The 17,136-nt window shown below is 38.6% G+C and overlaps 1 protein-coding gene across 2 annotated transcripts in view; it reads left to right on the top strand.

Moving 5' to 3' along the window:
* Nucleotides 1-17,136, top strand: part of DENND2C (DENN domain containing 2C) — a 70,723-nt gene that overhangs the window by 38,848 nt on the left and 14,739 nt on the right. For both annotated transcript variants that reach the window (XM_033094126.1, XM_033094128.1), the window contains exons 5-11: nucleotides 218-388; nucleotides 4,830-4,926; nucleotides 9,013-9,057; nucleotides 10,889-11,076; nucleotides 14,359-14,468; nucleotides 16,409-16,478; nucleotides 17,000-17,077. In XM_033094126.1, coding sequence (XP_032950017.1) covers nucleotides 218-388; nucleotides 4,830-4,926; nucleotides 9,013-9,057; nucleotides 10,889-11,076; nucleotides 14,359-14,468; nucleotides 16,409-16,478; nucleotides 17,000-17,077 — 759 coding nt within the window. The remainder of the gene's footprint in view (nucleotides 1-217; nucleotides 389-4,829; nucleotides 4,927-9,012; nucleotides 9,058-10,888; nucleotides 11,077-14,358; nucleotides 14,469-16,408; nucleotides 16,479-16,999; nucleotides 17,078-17,136) is intronic.

The following is a 17,136-nucleotide window of genomic DNA, read 5'->3' as shown; positions in this document are numbered from 1 at the left end:
TGCCTTGAGTTAACGAAGACTCTGAGCCACTGTTTTCTGGAAATTTGATTACATTGTAGTAGAAGAGTTTTGGATTAGAAACTTCTTTGCAATTGGTGAATCCTCACGTGAGATGATTTTAAAGTAAAGATGTATATTTTTCTGGGATAGCTTTGACTTTGAGAGTTACAGGTCTAACTAGATAATCTTACCCTTACCCGTACATCTTCTATTTTAGCTTCCTCCCAAACCTCAGTTCCTTTGCCGGAAGACTATGGAACTGAAGAACTCACAAGCTTATTTCCGGTCAAAGCTCACAAAAGATACCACTTTGCCCGTCACTTTAACTGAATGGAAGCTTTTTCGAGCTGGAGAAGTTGCAAACAGGAAAAGGAAAAATCTTCCAAGGGTAAGGGCCCAGTGCTCTCATTCTTGACTCTTATTTCAACATTTCCATAAATGAGAATGAATAAATTTTAGACTGATGTGAATAATAAATAGGTTGGAACTGACCTCCTGGAATTAAAAGATTTGAAAAGCAGCCTTAAACTTTAGTTTTTGTTCATGCAACAAAAATGCGTGAATGGCTTTTGCCAAAGTTTCTTTATGGATTGAGAAAATTGATTTTAAATGGAGGGCTTCACTTCAGTTACCTTAGTTCTCATTACAGTCAGCTGCCTATTTCAAGGAAGCACTAGCATATCATATGTAAGGATACTTAATTAGGCTGGTTTCATTGGCATTTCACTCATTTATATAATTGCCAAAGTGAATTCAGTTTTGTGCATGTGTTCACAGATTTTCAGTAATGACAAAGTACATGCTGTTAATTTGGAGCAAATATTTTCATTCAGAGGAAGAAATTTGACTACGACTTGGGAATAGAAATTTTCAGCAATTATACTAAATAAATGATTTCTCAAGGGAGAAAAAGCAGAGGCCTTTGGAACCAAAATGAAGAAATTGGGATGATTTGTAAATATATATTACATATATATTTTAGAAGAAACACAAGCAATTAGATGAAAATATTTTAAAACTCTTTATGTTACTTTGTTCTTTTGTAATTCAGAACGTTTTCAGGATTACTATGAAGAAATCAGATCATTTAAATGTATAGTATGCCATACTACAATAAATAGCATTCCTTTCCTGAATCCCATCTGAATTAGCTATATGTATTAATTTAGTACACAGTTTCTGTACCTGATTTTAACATTAAACAGAAGTCACAGCTGTTTCTTGATTTAGTAACTGCTGAGTTGTTCCTTGGAAATAGTCTGTTCCATAATTGCTTTAATTCTTCTGATCTATTTCCTGCCCCTCCCTCTTTAATATGTGAAGAGTTAAAGCCACACCGTTTCCAAAAATCACTAAACTGGTTTATCTCAGTTAAAAAGAAAGTCTTCAGCTGTTTATTCTCCTGTGTGTGGTGAGGAAGAGTTACAGATCAGAGGTTGGAAGGATCGTGAGGCCGCTGCAGTAGTTCTGCCCTCTGACAGATCACGCAGGCACAGCAAAGCAGCCTCCCACCCACATGGCCCAGAAACAACAGATCACGCTCCCGGGGGCAAGAACACAAACACAGAAGGGACTGCATTTAAGATGTGGTGCTTGGAATGGCATTAACAACTACTTAGGAATTATCGATTGTAGCGTTTAATGAGACCCAAGGAGATTTTCAGTGCTTTAGATTTCATGCCTCAGTATTTTATATGCTGTGGATCCCCTGAGCACTTGTAGCTTGTTCTCTTTAAAATTATAGGTAATAGGGCCTAACTTTTCCTTTTCTGACATTTTCCAACAGTTTTTTTGCAAAGTGTAAGGTGGGGGGGAGGATAGTGATGGTGAACTCCTCCTGATTGTCGGGCAGGAACAAATGGTTAGCTTTTCTAGCTTTTCTACCTGGCAAACCCTCCTTGGAATAAAAGTCCTTCTAGGACGTTCCATTTGCAATACAAGTTTTGGCTTCGGAGTATCTTCAGGAACAACATTCCATCAAGAAAGCAGTTTCATTATTTCCCCTTTGATGACTGTGCTATCCCTGGAAGAGAAACTAGTTTCGTAGTTTGAAAAGCCCTGATCTAGTCCATATGCCTCTTTCCCACCCTTCTTTTCTTTCCCTACTGTGGAAGCCTGTGTGGCATTGTTGGCTAGAGTAGATTCCCTAATGTTTTATACTGTTTGTGTCAAATGTGGACAGCAATATGGTTTCTGTCATTTCTTAGGAAGTGTGTTCTACAGTATCTCCTGCAGGTAGAAGGTAAATGTAGGCTTCTCTTCCTAGCTGAGAACCAAACTTTAAATTTTATTACTTAACCTCATATTTCTAGAACAGATAGTTCCTTTATAATATTTGAGTATACTTTTGAGTACTCTTTTCAAATGCACAGTAATAATTATACTATTTTTGTTCATTATGTACCCCAAATACGTTTACTCTCTCACACATCTTTCTATAGCTCCTAACAATGTTGGATTCTATATTTTTATGTTGGATTCTCTTGTTTGTTTGTTTTTATAATGCTAATATTTAAGAATATTGGTAATTTTTCACCTGAATGGCAGTTACAAAAATCTTTAGAAGAACAAACTCTTCCAAAAATGTGGGAATAATCTGCATATTGGAAGCACATGTTTCTCACATGTTATTTTTCTTGCACTGGACTGCCTATGGCTTGCCAAGATTGCTAGAGAAGCAAGGACAAAAGAGAAAACAAGAGCATTTTTCTCAACTTTGTTGGTTATCATCTTATATAACATTCCTAACGATTGTAATTCTGGGTATTAACTGTGTTAAACCAGGACTTATAGTTAAGAAAAAGCTTAGAATTTTAAGAAAAATTCTCTGGTATATACACCAAAAACAAACTAATCAATTCCTCCTTTAAAAAGTGGCTGTTGATCACTTTTAATTCTTTCCTCTTTTTAAAGCCCAGTCTGTGTCTTTGTGTCTGCTTCACACACAGCTCCCAGCAGCAAAGACATGATTCTAATGAATAATATTTATTAAATGGAGCGTAGTTTTTGTATTTTAGCATATTGGAAAGTCTCCTATTTTTATGACACGTTTCTAAAATATATTGTAATATAGGGTTCTCCCTTTGACTAAAACTTTCTAAGCATAATTATCCTTTCTTTGCCAAAAATTCTTAGGAGCAAAAATAACTGGGCCTCACCCTGACTTCCAAGTGAACAAGTATTCCACTTCCTACTCTGGGCAAGCAAAAACTTGAGTCCAATAGTAAAGGCTTGGTCACCATGTGGAGTGCAGGAGCCAGATTTCCTGCATGGTGTGACATGGAGTGACATGGAGTCTCTCAAAAAGCCTGTGCTGGGTTCCTCTAGAAAGGAATATCCTTTCCCACTTCAAAATTTTAACCATGTTATATGGACTTTGTATTAGAACAACATATCATCTTACTAAAGAATTTTAGATTCAAATTTGAAAAGTGTTGAAGAAAACATAGACAGTAAACTCTCTGACATTGCTCTTAGTAATATTTTTTCTGATATATCTCCTTGGGCAAGGGAAACAAAAGAAAAAATAAATGTGACTACATCAAACTAAAACATTATTGCACAGCAAAGGAAACCATCAACAAAATGAAAAGACAGTCTACTGAATGGGAGAAGATATTCACCAATGATATATACGAAAAGGGGTTACTATCCAAAATTTATATAAAGAACTCATACAACTCAACACCAAAAAAACAAACAATCCAATTAAAACGTGGGCAGAGGACCTGAATAGACATTTTCTAAAGAGGACATACAGATGGCCAATAGACATTTGAAAAGATGCTCAACATCACTGATCATCAGAGAAATACAAATTAAAACCACAATGAGATACCACTTCACACCTGTCACAATGGCTATCATCAATAAAGCAAATAAAAGTGTTAGTGAGGATGCAGAAAAAGGGGAACTCTTGCGCACTGTTGGTAGGATTGCAAAGTGGTGCAGCCACTATGGAAAACAGTATGGAGGTTCTTCAAAAACTTAAAAATAGAACTACCTTATGACCAAGCAGTTTTACTTCTGGGTATTTATCCAAAGAAATCCAAAACACTGATTTGAAAATGTATATACTCCCCTATGTTCACTGCAGCACTATTTATAACAGCAAGATATGGAAGCAACCTGAGTGTCTGTCAACAGATGATGGGATAAAGAAGAAGTGGTGTATATATACACAATGGAATATTACTCGGCCATAAAAAAGAATAAAATCTTCCCATTTGCATTCAACGTGGATGGACCTAGAGAGTATTATGCTAAATGAATTAAATCAGACAGAGAAAGACAAATACCATATGATCGCACTTATATGTGAAACCTAAAGAACAAAATTAATGATCAAACAAAACAGAAACAGACTCAAAGATACAGAGAACAAGCTGATGGTTGCCAGATGGGAGGGAAGTTAGGGAGGTGGATGAAAAAGGTGAAGGCATTAAGAAGTACAAATTAGTAGTTACAAAATAGTCATGGGTTGTAAAGTACTGTATAGGGAACATAGTCAATAATATTGTAATAACTGTGTGGTGCCAGATGGGTACTAATCTTATTGGGGTGATCACCTCATAAATTACATTGACTAACCACTATGCTGTATACCTGAAACTAATGTAAAATAACATTGAATGTCAACTGTCATTGAAAAATAATTTAAAAAGAAACAAAATAAAGCTTTCAGAAGATACAAACAAATTGAGAAATGTAAAAGTTTTTATTTATAAAATGGATTTTTTTCTGAATGAGAATCACTAATAAATTAATACCATCAAACTGCAAAATTTGTTGTGTTGGTTGTAACTTACACTTTTCTGGTCTTTTTTCAGCTTGTATTGAAAATAGATGACATATTTGAATCAAAGAGAGGGAAGAAGAGAGTAAAGTTACACCCTTACATTGGAAAAGACGTACCTCCCTCAAAAGGTAAGAATTGTTCCCGCTGTTTGTAGCTTCAACATATGAGGGGAAAATCATTACATAACTTGATGTTTGATGTGAATTATAATTTTTGGTTTACTTTCCTGTCTATCCCACTTAAATATAAAATTCTTTGGGATAAGGGCCTATTTCTTTTCTTTTTTGGGGGACGGGTAGGGTTATTTCTTATTCTTCCTCCAATCCCTTTTATTTAGTTCTATACCAAGTAATAACTATGGGATGACTAAGTAAATAAATTAGAAAATAATTGTAAACCAGGAAGACTAATTTCATAGGCAGATTGCATCATTATTTTGTAATTCTACTTTGATTTATAGTCATTTTTATCAGTTTAGACTCAATGGAGAAATGAAAATATTAGGCATATATAGACTGAATGTATGTGGTGTTCACCTTGTAGTCGTCATCTAGTAAGTTCAGTAGTTTTATCCCTCAGATGCCTAGATAACACTTACGTTGTGTTAATTAAGAAACTTTCAACATCCATAGTGAATTCTGAGAATTTTCTTAAAAACTTATGCAAGATTCTTAACTTGGTTGTTTGGCAAAGGAGATGCAGAATTTAGCAATTTTTGTCTATGAGATTCATAAATGAGAAACAACAGCCAAGTCGTACCAGAGAAGAAGGTTTCATATTTTTGCAGACTTCCAAAGACAGAAATTTCTTAACTTTCCTTGAAAATCTATTCTACATTCTAACAGTAGCTATGTGAAAATAAAATTCTCCATGCTACAATTCAAGACTCTTTTTTCTTACTCTGTGATGATAAAAGTCAACTGGTCATCTTTTTTAAAGTTTATGTTTTCAAGAGCAATTATTAAAACATGTTTCAATCTTCTCTTCTGCTAAAGAAATACTTTTGGTTATTGTTAATAATAGCTTCCGTTTATTGAATGAAGGAATCGTTTCTTTACTGTGTATGACATATGACTACATTAGGAGGTAGAGACTGTCCTAATTTTACAGACAAAGAAGCTGAGCCAGAGGAAGAAATGCTGATTTTAGTCAAGGCACATGGAACCACAAAGTCTTATCCTTTTCAGTCACCCACAGTTGCTCTCAATTTTCCTCCTAAGCCTTGATTTTTAGCAGTTTAACTGTCTCCTCTCCATGTGTTTCCTTATCTTCAGTAAGGGTATGGCCAGAGGCTTTTAATTTGTACAATTCAGAACTTGATACAGAAGATGAAAACTGATGCCAGATATTATGCTGGATCCTTTCAGATACATTGTCATTAATTTTCTAAATAACTCTGGCAGATATTAATATCACTGTTTTAAAGATAAGGACATAAATTACAAACTGCAAATTAAGTACAATATCAAGACACTAGGGACGGGACAAATTCTTAGAAAACATTATCATGTTCCCAGATTAGCAGCCTCTGTGGATAAGTATACTCTCTAGATACGCCACTGTCAGTAGGTTGTTACTGATCTCTTTTATGTGTGCTTTGTACCCAATGCATTAGGAACATTTTAGGAAATTGTCTCTTAGACCAGTTTTTGAAGAGCCAAAAAATTTTTTTCACTGTATCATTAGTGAACAAAAAAGTTGAACAGCATGAGTAGCTAATTTCTAGTGCGTACACACACACACACGCACACACACACACTAAATTGTAACCCTTCCCTACAAGTTTATTCTTTTTCATGGCTCAAGGAAAATATGCATTTACCCAGTCTCTGTAAGCAATTCCTCCAGTGGACCAGAGGCATTTCTCTCATGCTTGAGGATCTCCTGGCTCCATGGTCACAGTTCTCAGATTTTTGTTTTCCTGTTTAAGCTTTTGTCTATATCCACAATGCCTAGTAGCACCAGATAATTATATTTACCTTCTCTGTCAGTACATGCTAAGCATTACTGAATCTATTTCAACCTAAACATTTAAGTTTCAGTTACTGAATTCTTCAATTCTGTCATTATAATTTTGTATGGTGAAGTCATGTATAAAAAAAGAACTACCTAGTACTTTTTTGATCCCTACAGAATCTCAGTAGATTTTCCTGTTGGCTTATAAACCCCTTAACCTTCATTCAGTGTCTCAGAATGCAAATCATCAAAACCCATAGGTGTGACTATATTAAAACCACTTAAATGATCTTTATAAAGTCTTTTCCAGTTATAATACCTTTCCTACCTTTCCTTTTCTTTTCTTTCTTTCCAGGCACTACATAGGTTCCTAAGAGGTGCCTGGTGCTAAGAATACAAATAGGACTCAAGAGCTCACAGCATTTGTTCCTTCATACTGAGCATTATTTTATAGCCCAATAGACTTTTTGTCATGGTGGTTAATTTCAAGTTATAAAACATATACTCACATAGTACACAATATTTAAATGGCTACTTTTCCTATAATATCTCTTATGTACCTTTTCCGCCTGTCTTATGAAGAGGCAGTATTTTTTAATGTTTTCTTATTATAAAATGAAAATGAGCACAGCAAGAAATTAGAATAATATAGAATAAGATAAAATGTAAAGTCAGAGTTCCCCAAATCTCCTCCTACTACTCCCAGAAAATTTTGTGCACATGCAAATATGGTTTTCTACCCAAATAGTTTTATACCATTCAGACTTTGTATGTTTTGCTTTTTAAAAAAATAATTAATATATTTCGGAGCTCTTTCAGTATCAACACATAAAGGTCCACACAGCTGTCCTGTATTTCTTTGTAGACATGTAAAAGAATTTTATTTAACTGGTAGATGTCTTGGTTGTTTCTAACTTTTTAATTAACCTCTGGATATGTAAGTTCTCTGTATATATATATTTTTTGCTCTTCAAACAATACTGCAATATACGTTTTTTGCTTATATTTTTATATATTGATAAGAATACATTTGTAAAACAAGTTTTAGCAGTGCACTTAATTAAGGAACATACGCATTTAAAATTTTTATTGCTGCTTCCAAGTTGCCCCCCAGATTGTACCATTTTGTTTCTCTGAACAGCATTTGAAAATGACTTTTTCCTAATAATCTTTACTAATACTGTGTTTTATTAAATCTTTTTATTTTTTGCCAATATCACAGTTGAAAGTTATATCTTATTTGTTTTTCTGTTTTGCTGTATTTTTTCTTATTCATTCGTATGAATATTAACAAACTCAGCCTTGTGTCTGCAGTGTATATTACAAAGTGTCCCAGTTTTTTGTTCACCTTTTGCATTTACCAGTGATTTTTTATTAGATAGAAATTTCATATTTTTATGTAATCAAACTGACATACATTTTTCATTTATGACTCCTAGGCCTTGTTTTTTCCTGATACATTTAAATTTTTTCCCTCTCTTTATATTTTTTTAAATTTTGCTTTAATTTTTCAGACTTAGTCTAGAAATTTTTCATTCACTTGTTCACAAAGTTTTTTTGTTGTTGTTTTCGTTTGTTATTTTTTTGTAAATTTACCACGTGCTTAGCATTGTGGTGCAAAACATTCCCTTGTAAAGGTATCACCCTTTATCTTCAAGATCCTTAAAATCTGTTTGGGGAAAACAAAAACAGTTCAAAGCAATCTGAGTACTATAAGAGCACAGAGTAAAGGAGGGTTCACTTTGGCCTAGAGGTAGTTCAGAGGTATCATAAAAAAGTGTTACTTCATAAACGTATTTGGTAATCTCTCTTAGCCCCACATTTTCCCGTTATTCTAAATTCATATTTTTTGCCATGTTGAGATTTTTGTTTAGACAGTTTGGTATTCTACCTTTGATACCGTCTTTGGAAATTTAAAGACAAGGATATGAATGTAGAAATAGAGTCCACTCTGAACTAGGCTTCTTAAAACCAGTCTGAACTGCTGTTAATTTCTAGCATCAGGGATGAGAGGAGAGCTGAAGAGGGAGATAGGGTATGAGAAGACGACAGAATGGAGTAGTTTCTTCTCTGAGCTTCTCTGAGCTTCTCTTTTGTGACTGTCCTACCCTGTTACAACCATGTGGTTTGGAGAAAGGCTCAACATTTTTATTATTCCTTACTCCCCAAGTACCCAGGTGTGTGGAGGTTTTACATTGCTCTCATCCTCCTGTACTTCCTACTGCTGGACAATACAAACGGAAATTCTCTCTTTTCAGGTGAAACCAGTGGGAACGAAAGTGATGCTGAGTATCTGCCAAAGAGTGAGTGAGTCAGTGGGGCTGCTCCCTTTCTCGAGACGCTCGTGGTTATAGGTGGAGTGGCACCTACCTTTGTGATTAAGCATGTTTTCCCCACATGAAGTTTCATTTTGTGGGTGATATCTTCGTTATAAGAACCTGTTGAGATCTGCGGAACGAAACAGTACCCTGGCAGATGTTTGACAGTATTAGAAATCTCCCTTGGCGGAGTGAGGCAAACCAGTGCAGTCCTGAAGGTGGAATGTTCCGAGGGGAGTGGCAGAGCTGCGTGTTCAGACATATATGCAGTTAGTTTCCCAGCAGCCCAAACAGGATATGTGTGAATCATCCTCAGAGACAAATACTTAGCATTCAATATCTGATTTTTCATAGTCATTCAAGTGTAATTGTTTAAGGAACTTGGATATCTGACATTGAAATAGGAAACATTGATCTCTTTTCTTATTCATGGGCATTTATATTCCAAAGTATTGCACCATTTGCTTTCTGCCATGCATTTTGGGTTGTGCTTGTTTGAGCATCTCATGGTGCTCCGCATCCTTCATTGAAGGATTTTCACAGCAAGTTGTTCATATAGGTAGCTCCTGTTTAGCTCACTGGCATACCTACTGAGGCATGGGAAAAGTAGGAGACATGAATTATCAAAGCTGAGCACAGGGCAGTTCCAAGTCTGATCCTCTGATCTCGTGATTAATAGTCCGGTGCTCCCTCCATGGCGAATTGCTTCAGGTGTTTGATTCTGTAGCCTGACTGAAGGTGAAACTTAAGTCAGCATCAGGTTCAGCCTGGATGTGTAAAGACAGACTAATTTAGTGCCGCTGGTCCTGAGAAGCAGAACCAAAATTTCCTTGACTTACACTGAGACCTTTGGGATAAGTGAAGCTTTGCCTGGAGCACTAAATGTTCTGGATAATTCTGGGGAGCCACTCCTAGATGTATTTTTGATCCACAGTGTGACTTCTTGGGGGAGGAATACATCACATCTCAAAAGAAAAGCAAAACAAGTAGTTAGAGGACGAAGCTTTCAGTTGTTGGCTCAGAACGACACATAAGCAAATCCCTGGGACACTTAGACTATTTCTCCTGTAGGTACTACACTTCCCCTAGTGGAGACTACCCCAATGTTCAGAATTAGAGATAAACGAGAGCAAAGGATAAATGCTATCCAGTTTTGAGTGGTATTGTTTGTACTATTTAAATAGTATGCTTCCATAACTTCATTCTTTGGAGACATAGTCAGTTAGTAGATGTCGTCTACTTCGATTTTTTCCTCTTGCCTTTAGCACCATTTATGGATATAAGCATACGTCCTTTACTAGTAATATATGCCCAGGAAAGAAGGGAAAAGGACAGTTTCTTTAATGTGAGGATAGTTTTTGTTTTAATTTTATCAAACTTGTCCTTTTATGTACTCACCCTCTGTAGGACCCAGTTCTTCTGTCAGATCTTCCCCTGCCCCATGATTTCATGGTCCCAACATTGGTTTCTGTTGTTAGGCCAGTGTATTTACCTGACATTTTCTGTGTGTCCTGGTGTTATGCCATGAAAGATGGGATAGCATGGAGTCCGGGCTGGGACATACCTAGAGTACAGATTGGCACATGGAGTGTCAATCCCACCCCGGGGCCCCCAGGTGTTTGTGAGAATCTGTGCTCGCCCAGCAAGTGTGTCGTAACCCTAACAGGTATGTCTGTGTGGCAGACATTGGTTAGTCCACATTCATTCAGCAACGACTGAGTGAAGATCAGTCCCGTATGGGTCATGCATGACCTCTGGGTGCTAGAGGGAAGGTAGGGCTACAAAGGAAAAACAAGGCGCCATGATTTCATTACAGATCGTCACAAGCGCTTAGCACAACTCCAGCAGTCTTCCAAGAGGAACCCTCACTACCAGACCTTAGAGCGGGATCTCATTGAATTACAGGAGCAGCAGCTGTTTGAACTTTTTGTGGTAGTGTCGCTACAGAAGAAACCATCAGAAATAAGCTACAGTCCCCAGGTCATACAACAGTTCCCTAGCAAGGTAGGTGCAGGGAGGCCAGGAGGCATTCAGGAATGTTCCTGTGTCTCTGCATGTATTTATTTCCTCTCTTTTTATTTATGGTTATCTCAGTCAGCTTTTACTAATACAGTCCTTGTGGTAGGACCCGGTAAGTGACTGATGACATGTCAGGCAGGAGCTGCAACCAAGGAGGGAAGAACGCTCATTATCCAAGCTGAGTTGATGTTTTTTGCTCTGCTGTTTACTAAGTGACCTTTAGCAAGTTACAAAGCCTCAATTTTCTCATCCTTCATGAGGGGAATAATAAATGTGGCAGAACAGGGTAGGGTAGCGGTTTAGAGCATGGGCTCTAAGCCAACTGTCTGCATTTGTCACTTATTAGCTCTGTGACTCCGAGCAGTTACTTGAGTTGTAGTGAGGACTAAATGAGCTGTAGAAGGCCCTGATAACAGTATGGAGCCTGCAGTGCGCACTATGTACTGTTACCAGTGCGAGTGGGGCCTTAGCGAGCTACTATATACGAAGTGCAGTTCCTGGCACATCGTAAGCACTTGATAAATGGTAGCTATTATTAACAATATTACTTGGCCTGCTCTGCCTTTTTCCAAAAATGATTCGTTCACTTAATCAAATAAAAAAAATACCGACTATTTGCTGCGATTAGGTGCTAGGAATACAAATGAGAACGATCTTCCTGATCTCTGCTCTCACAGACCTTACAGCACAAACCCCACATGTGGCACTGAGCTTTGTAGCAGCGAATACAAAAAGAGAAACACGATCATTGCATCAAGCTTGCAAACTGGTGGCCTCTGAGCACGTGGAGCCCACCTACCTGCTTTATTTTTTATTTGTAGTGTTTTTGTAAAAATAATAAATTAGCTGTTGCCAATGTTTAAAAATCAAATTTCACATAAAAATCTGTGTTTCTCCTTTTTTCCTGAGAAACTGGAGAGACCAGCAACACTCAGCCTCCGTTCCTAAGTGGCAGGAATTGGCTGAAGCTGAGGAAGCCAGGGCTGATGGCGTCCTGGGCCTCTGAGCCGCTGCACCAGGCCCGTCCCTCAAGGGCCCTGCGCTGGGGCTTAGTGCTCTGTGGGCACCACTGACATTCTTAAGCATTTTGTCTTTGCATTGTGCCTGATGGCTGATGGGACAAGGGGACACGTGCCTCGGTCTTTAGGCCTCGGCTGCTACGTGGCCTCACCTGCTGCCACCTTCCCAGTGTGGCTTCTCGCATTGTCCTCTCCCCGCCTCCTGCTTTCCTGCCTGGCTTCCCACTTCCTATTCTCATTCGGTGACTACTGCCGCCCTCTGTCCCTGGCAGGGGCTTGGGCATAGGCATGGCGAGGGTTGGGATCAGGCAAGCATCACTCCACAGCATCTCTAGGGTAGATAGTGAGACCCTCCCTGCCCTGGCCTGGCAGTGCCAGTCATGTTCAGTGGGTGGCTTGGTGGGGCAAGCCTTTCCACCCCCCATCCAAGTACCAAGCATGTCCCCGTGTGGAGGCTGCAGCCCTTTGGGGGTCGCCCAGCTGCCGTGGGTTGGAGCAGCGGGCCTGTGAGAAGGAGAGATGCCGGACTCAGCTTCCCCACCCTCAGTCAGGACAGCGTTTCAGTGCTGAGGCTGGCCAGAGAGGAACCCCAGCAGCTGGCGGGCTGCGTGTGGACCCTGGGGTACCTGTGAGGGTCTGGACTTGTCCCCCAGGATCTTCGTGTCCGGGGCAGACTGATATTAAATAGCAAATAAAAACCCCATTACATGTTGAAAGAGAGACCACAGAAGAAAAGAAAAAGTGTTATATTGAATTTTTCCTGCTTTTTTGAACAAGGGGCCCACAGTTGTATCTTGCACTGTGCTCTGCAGATTATGTAGCTGGCCCTGGTGAAGAGCGTTTGCTTTAAATAGAAACGTTTGCTCACTCTCCAGCTTAACTACTTGGACCACTTCTGTCATTGAAATTACCTGCTCAGCCCCTTTAGGACTTTGGTTTGTAACCCTGATTGTATCTTCACTAACAAAGCTAATGACACACAACTGCACTGGAATCTAAAAGATATTTCTTGCATGGGTTCTCGTGTTTTAAAAAGGAGTCCTCAACAATATCTCTACTGTAAATAAGTCAGTAAATTTAATTTCTTATAAAAATCCTCAGTGTAGCCCGAGAGCAGTGTCACAGCGCTGTTCAGTAACACAGTGTCGGAAGAGTAAAAAAGAATGTAATCTAGAGAGTCTCGAGGAATCAAATTTACCATGAGGAGGAGCTTAATTGTTTCCCCCTATTTTTGATCAGTCTTATATTTGCAGAGAGAAAACTTGAGGTTGAACCTGTTTTGAACACAACCTGAATTAATGGGCTGAGAACCAGACAAGAATCCAGCCAATCTGGCAGTGATTCAGGGCGGTCTCTAGGCAAGTTACTTAGCATCTTTGTGCATTAGGCACCTGTAAGCGAGGCAGGGACAGAGCTGACCGAGCCCCTCATGATCCTAATGCAGAAAACCTCAGATGAAGATGATTGTGAATCATTTAACAATACAAAAACAATAGAATGTGATATAATTAAAATTTTGTTACAGTGCTTTTCCATTTCTCGTGAGCTTAATATCCAAGTGACCCAGAATGGCTGCATGTTTTGTTTTGGAAATTAAAAGGTAGATCATTTGTATTTGTTATATGAAGGCAATATGATAATTGGACTTACTATCTGCTTGTTTGTTTACTAATTTTTAAATGTCTTTCGGTTTAACTAAATTAAGACTGTCCTTTAAAGTACAGTACCAAACTTGTACAAAAGGGTCTTCCATGATAAAATTTTACAGGAAGTTGCAAACCACTAGTTAGGTAGCAAAGATTATGTGCTAAGGGAAATGATTATATATGATGTGGATTCTAAAAATAGTGTCTTTTTCAATAAGAGATCTGCCTTTTCAAAACATCTTTATGATTATTGATCAAAGAACGTCTTGAGCTGACGAGGTTTTTGCTATCAGCATTTGTAGAACAGATTTTTATTTATTTTATGTTCCATATACAATCCTCTCTCTTACATCAGATTATAGGATCTCCACAATACCATTTCTATGTAAAAATAGGATTCTTTATTCTTCATAACTCTGTTCTCAGTGTATATCCAGTGATCACCAGTCTTGGCCTTCCTGTTTTGTTAAACAGCACAAAACTCTGCTGAGATGACCACTTAGGCTTATCAGAGACCTCTTTTCCCAGGCCCAAGCTGAGTTTTTTATTTCTTTTCTCCATTTACATAGACTATTCGTCACATATGCTGTTATCTTTTTCAGGGTGATCATGGCTTTAAACAATCCAAAGACACAGAAGAGAGGCTCAAAGTTATCCCCAAATTTTGTTTTCCTGATTCAAAGGACTGGGTGCCAACCTCAGAACTCAAGAGGTAAACATTCTGTGTTATCTGATTTCTATCTGTTGGAACTGTGAAGTAGACTCAGAATGCTTGAGAAATGGGCAGAGCCAGCAGTGAAGCTCTGTGGGCACTGTGGCAGGTCAAGGATGCAGGAAGAAACAGAATTAGAACATTTCCTATGTGGGACTCGGAAAAGAAAAACACAGAATAGTTCCAGTGTCCAAGGGAAAACAAGTTTGAGAGTCTCTTCAGTTTGCCAATTCTGCAGGAAAAAAACAAAAATAATTGGCACTGCACGTACAATCAGAAATGCCACAAAATGGACAGAAATAGAAAAAAGACTTGATCTTAGGGACTCAGAAACAGATAAAACAGAGCAATGTCCACATCTTGTTTCTCCTTCAAGTCGATAGGAAAAGCCACAGCCCAGACTGTATGTTCTGTGGAACTTATACAAAGGGAGGCTCTAGTTGGGATGGGTAGTATATTGAGAGGGGAGGTATAAAGAAGTTCTTCCTGGTATTTAGAGGAAAACACCATATTCAATTAATAAACCATCCTCACCTCTGAATCCTGCTTGTAAGTAGACAACTGCTTTGTTCGGAACTGTAATTATTGATCATTTAAGCTGAAAAGCGTGATTCTGCGAACCATGTCACGTGCAGTGGCCTGCCGGAAGACAGCCTCGGTCGTTGCCCGTGTAGCCCCGCCTTTCCACCTCACGTGGCCTCCAGACTAAGCCTCTGTCTCTCATAACCAGTTGAGCCTGATCGCCACCCTCGTCTCAGAGCCAGCCATGCTGATGCCCTTGTGCTTTCAGTTGCACTGCTAACCACATAGGCAGCTTCTTTCTTTCTCCCTGCCTTCCTTTTTGCAGTTTACACGCACCCATGTATCAGGTTACATTTGCAGTTCTTTAGGTCAGAAGTTGGTGCTACCACAACTGGCTTCTCTGCTTCAAGTTTCCAGAAAGGTGTCAGTTGAGCCAGGCTCTTCTCTGGAGACTCGGGAAGAATCTGCTTCTAGGCTCATTCCGCTTATTGGCAGAATTCAGTTTCTTGGAATTCAGTAGGTAGGACTAAGGTCCTTGTTCCCTTGCTGGCTGTTGGCCAGGGGTCACTCTCAGAAGCTAGCGGCCAATCTCTGGTCAGTTCTGCGCTGCTGTTTCCATGTAGGCAGCTTCTTTCATATTGGCCCGGCTGCTCCATGGTTGGCTTCACCCCACCTCTACCCTAACAAGTTATGTGTGCTTATTCTAGAATATTTGGAAAATACAGAGAAGTAAACAAAAAGGAGAAATTAGAAGTCACTGGCATTCTGGTTACTCAGAGATAATCACTGTAAATGTCTTGGGACTTTCCTTTCCAGTCTTTATTTTTGGCCATATATAGACATGTATTTGTTATTCAAATTTGGATATCTTTCATTATTAATGAATTTCCTTCTTAGGCATCTGTGAGTCTTTTTTTATAAATTATGTATGCATACCTTTGGTCTATGTTTCTAATGAGGAGTTGATCATTTTCCTATTAATTTTTATATATAAAGGATATCGTCCTTTGCCTATCACTGCTGCATATGACTTCTCAGAACTAAATAGAAGAATTTGGAAGGGAAAAATAGCTTATCAAGATCCTTTATAGCTCACCTATGTGTTTGACTAAATTGGACATTCAACAAAAGGAAAATAGGCTTGATGAATAGCTAGATTAGATAAATAAGAAAAGAGAAGGAGGCAACAGCATCAAAAACTCATCCTGTACCTGTTGTCTTACTCCAGTACGAGGCAGGATGTCCTCAAGGCCTGGACTTTCTCCCTTAGGTGGAATGTGACTTGCAATAAATGTAACATAAATGCCTCCTCTTAAGTCACACAGTGACTGCTGTTGGATTCCAGTTTTCAATTGTTTGTTCCGTGGGGAATGTCAGAGGCAGTTGCTTGGACCTGAAACTATTGCCTTCTTTTTCAGTGAAACGTTCTCCTTTGTTTTAACTGGTGAAGATGGGAGCCGGTGGTTTGGTTACTGTAAGAAGCTTTTGGTGAGTACCGGACTTATGCTGTAGGCAGGGTTGGTCAAGGAACAATAGTCGTCAGACTAGGAATTCAGAAACACTATCTCTAGATGAGTTTGAGGGCTACTCAGTGACCTGTGTGTTAAAGAAGCTATGTCAGCTTTAAACAGTAAGAACAAGGTTAGGATTGGCCACAAAGTGTTCTAGAATAAAAGGGCTGTGCATTTACTGTATTTATTTGTTTGTTTGTAATAGACAAGGAAACCACTGACATAGTGGCTAAATGTCAGCCTGGGTATGTTTGAGGAATGTAGTACAGTAAGCCAATCAAGGGAGCTCTGAGTTACTTTCTTATTGCTTAAATGGCTCCACTAAACCTGGAACAATTTATGGTATCATTTTTTAGCATTTTCCTATGTTTCAGTGTTCAATGAGGCTGAAAGTCTTGGTTCCTACTCTGTACTAAAGAGTATTAAGAGAGTAGTGATAGTCGAAATCAGTAAAGACTTGTGCTACTTAATGTTTGCTTTGTTGTTTTTTTCTTTTAGCCAGAAGGCAAAGGAAAGCGACTCCCTGAGGTATACTGCATGGTTAGTCGTCTAGGCTGCTTCAACCTTTTTTCAAAGGTGAGTGGAGAATGGGCCCTACGAAAAGTGATATTCTCTCCGAGCTCTGAGTAAGTTTT

This window comes from Rhinolophus ferrumequinum, chromosome 22 (genome assembly GCF_004115265.2).
Source record: "Rhinolophus ferrumequinum isolate MPI-CBG mRhiFer1 chromosome 22, mRhiFer1_v1.p, whole genome shotgun sequence".
Lineage (NCBI taxonomy): Eukaryota > Metazoa > Chordata > Mammalia > Chiroptera > Rhinolophidae > Rhinolophus > Rhinolophus ferrumequinum.
The sequence above is the reverse complement of the archived record's forward strand: the minus strand, read 5'-3'. Positions and strand labels throughout refer to the sequence as shown.